The sequence below is a fragment of the Trichechus manatus genome, unplaced genomic scaffold (genome assembly GCF_000243295.1).
Source record: "Trichechus manatus latirostris isolate Lorelei unplaced genomic scaffold, TriManLat1.0 scaffold00081, whole genome shotgun sequence".
Lineage (NCBI taxonomy): Eukaryota > Metazoa > Chordata > Mammalia > Sirenia > Trichechidae > Trichechus > Trichechus manatus.
In genome coordinates, this window is record NW_004444017.1 from 644,675 (window position 1) to 645,755 (window position 1,081).

General features: G+C 33.0%; 1 protein-coding gene across 1 annotated transcript in view; it reads right to left on the reverse strand.

The window, feature by feature from the left end:
• Positions 1 to 1,081, reverse strand: part of RAD51AP1 (RAD51 associated protein 1) — a 28,945-nt gene that overhangs the window by 5,866 nt on the left and 21,998 nt on the right. The window contains exon 6 of the mRNA XM_012556896.2: positions 895 to 1,053. Within this exon, the coding sequence (XP_012412350.1) occupies positions 895 to 1,053 (159 nt within the window). The remainder of the gene's footprint in view (positions 1 to 894; positions 1,054 to 1,081) is intronic.

Consider the following 1,081-nt stretch of genomic DNA (forward strand, 5'->3'; position numbering starts at 1 on the left):
TATTTAATTCTAGGTACCCAGCACCATGCTATTTAAGGCAAGAGCAACTCCTACCATTAACAAATGGGAAGTCTGGGTAATGAAACTTTTCATTTCAAGTAGCATATACATTAAAAAACTAACACATAAACATGAATGTCAATAAATAAAACAAATCCACTTAGTAGAAGTTATATTTTACAATAATTATATATTATAAATAAATTCAAAAATATGTCTGGTTTTTTATGTTTAAAACATAACAAATTCCAAAAGCTTTATTGTGAAAATGGTTTCTTACTGAATTTAGTTTGAAAAAAAAGGGCCCTAAACATTGGCAAAAGAGTTCTCCAATCAAAGACTAGGGCAAGCATGAAAGTAAGTAATTCCTGAAGAAAATGTGGCCCTGTGGATAGAGCTTAGGCTTTGAATGGACAAACCAGCTCTCCACTTACAGAATTCCAATAAATATGTAACCTCTATGAGCTTCCATTTTTTTCATTAGTAAGATGCAGGTGATAATAGCTACCACAGAAGGTGGCTGTGAGTACTAGAGGTGGATGATATACATTAAGTGCTAGCATAGGTAGTGGGGCTTACTGTATTTTTTTCACAAATGACACAAAAAAAATTGGCATACTGCACTTATGAAAATAGCAAAGGGGGGTGGTGGTTGCACAGTTGGCAAAAAAAAAAAAACATAATAAAGCATGCTTTATTTGCAAAAAAAATTCAGTAGCATGCTTATCTGCTTTTCTTCCTTTGCCACCCTATCCTGCTTTCTTCTATGTATTTTAACTAGGCATAAAAATTGGCAAAACATTAAGGAGAAAAAAGGCAAAGATAAGAAAAATACAGCATTAACAAGCCACATACATTTCCTTTATAAAATTAAGTGTTTTGGACCAAGCTTACCCAAAGCATTACATTTGGATTTAGGTTTCTTCTCTTTCTTTTCTACTGGGGGTTTTACCTTCACTTCTTTCTTTTTTATTTCTTTAGCTTTACTTTTTCTCACAGTGAAGGCTTCATCATTATCTTCACTCTCACCAAAATCAGAATCCTCCTCAGAATCTTTACCGAAAATAGAAGATTACACAGC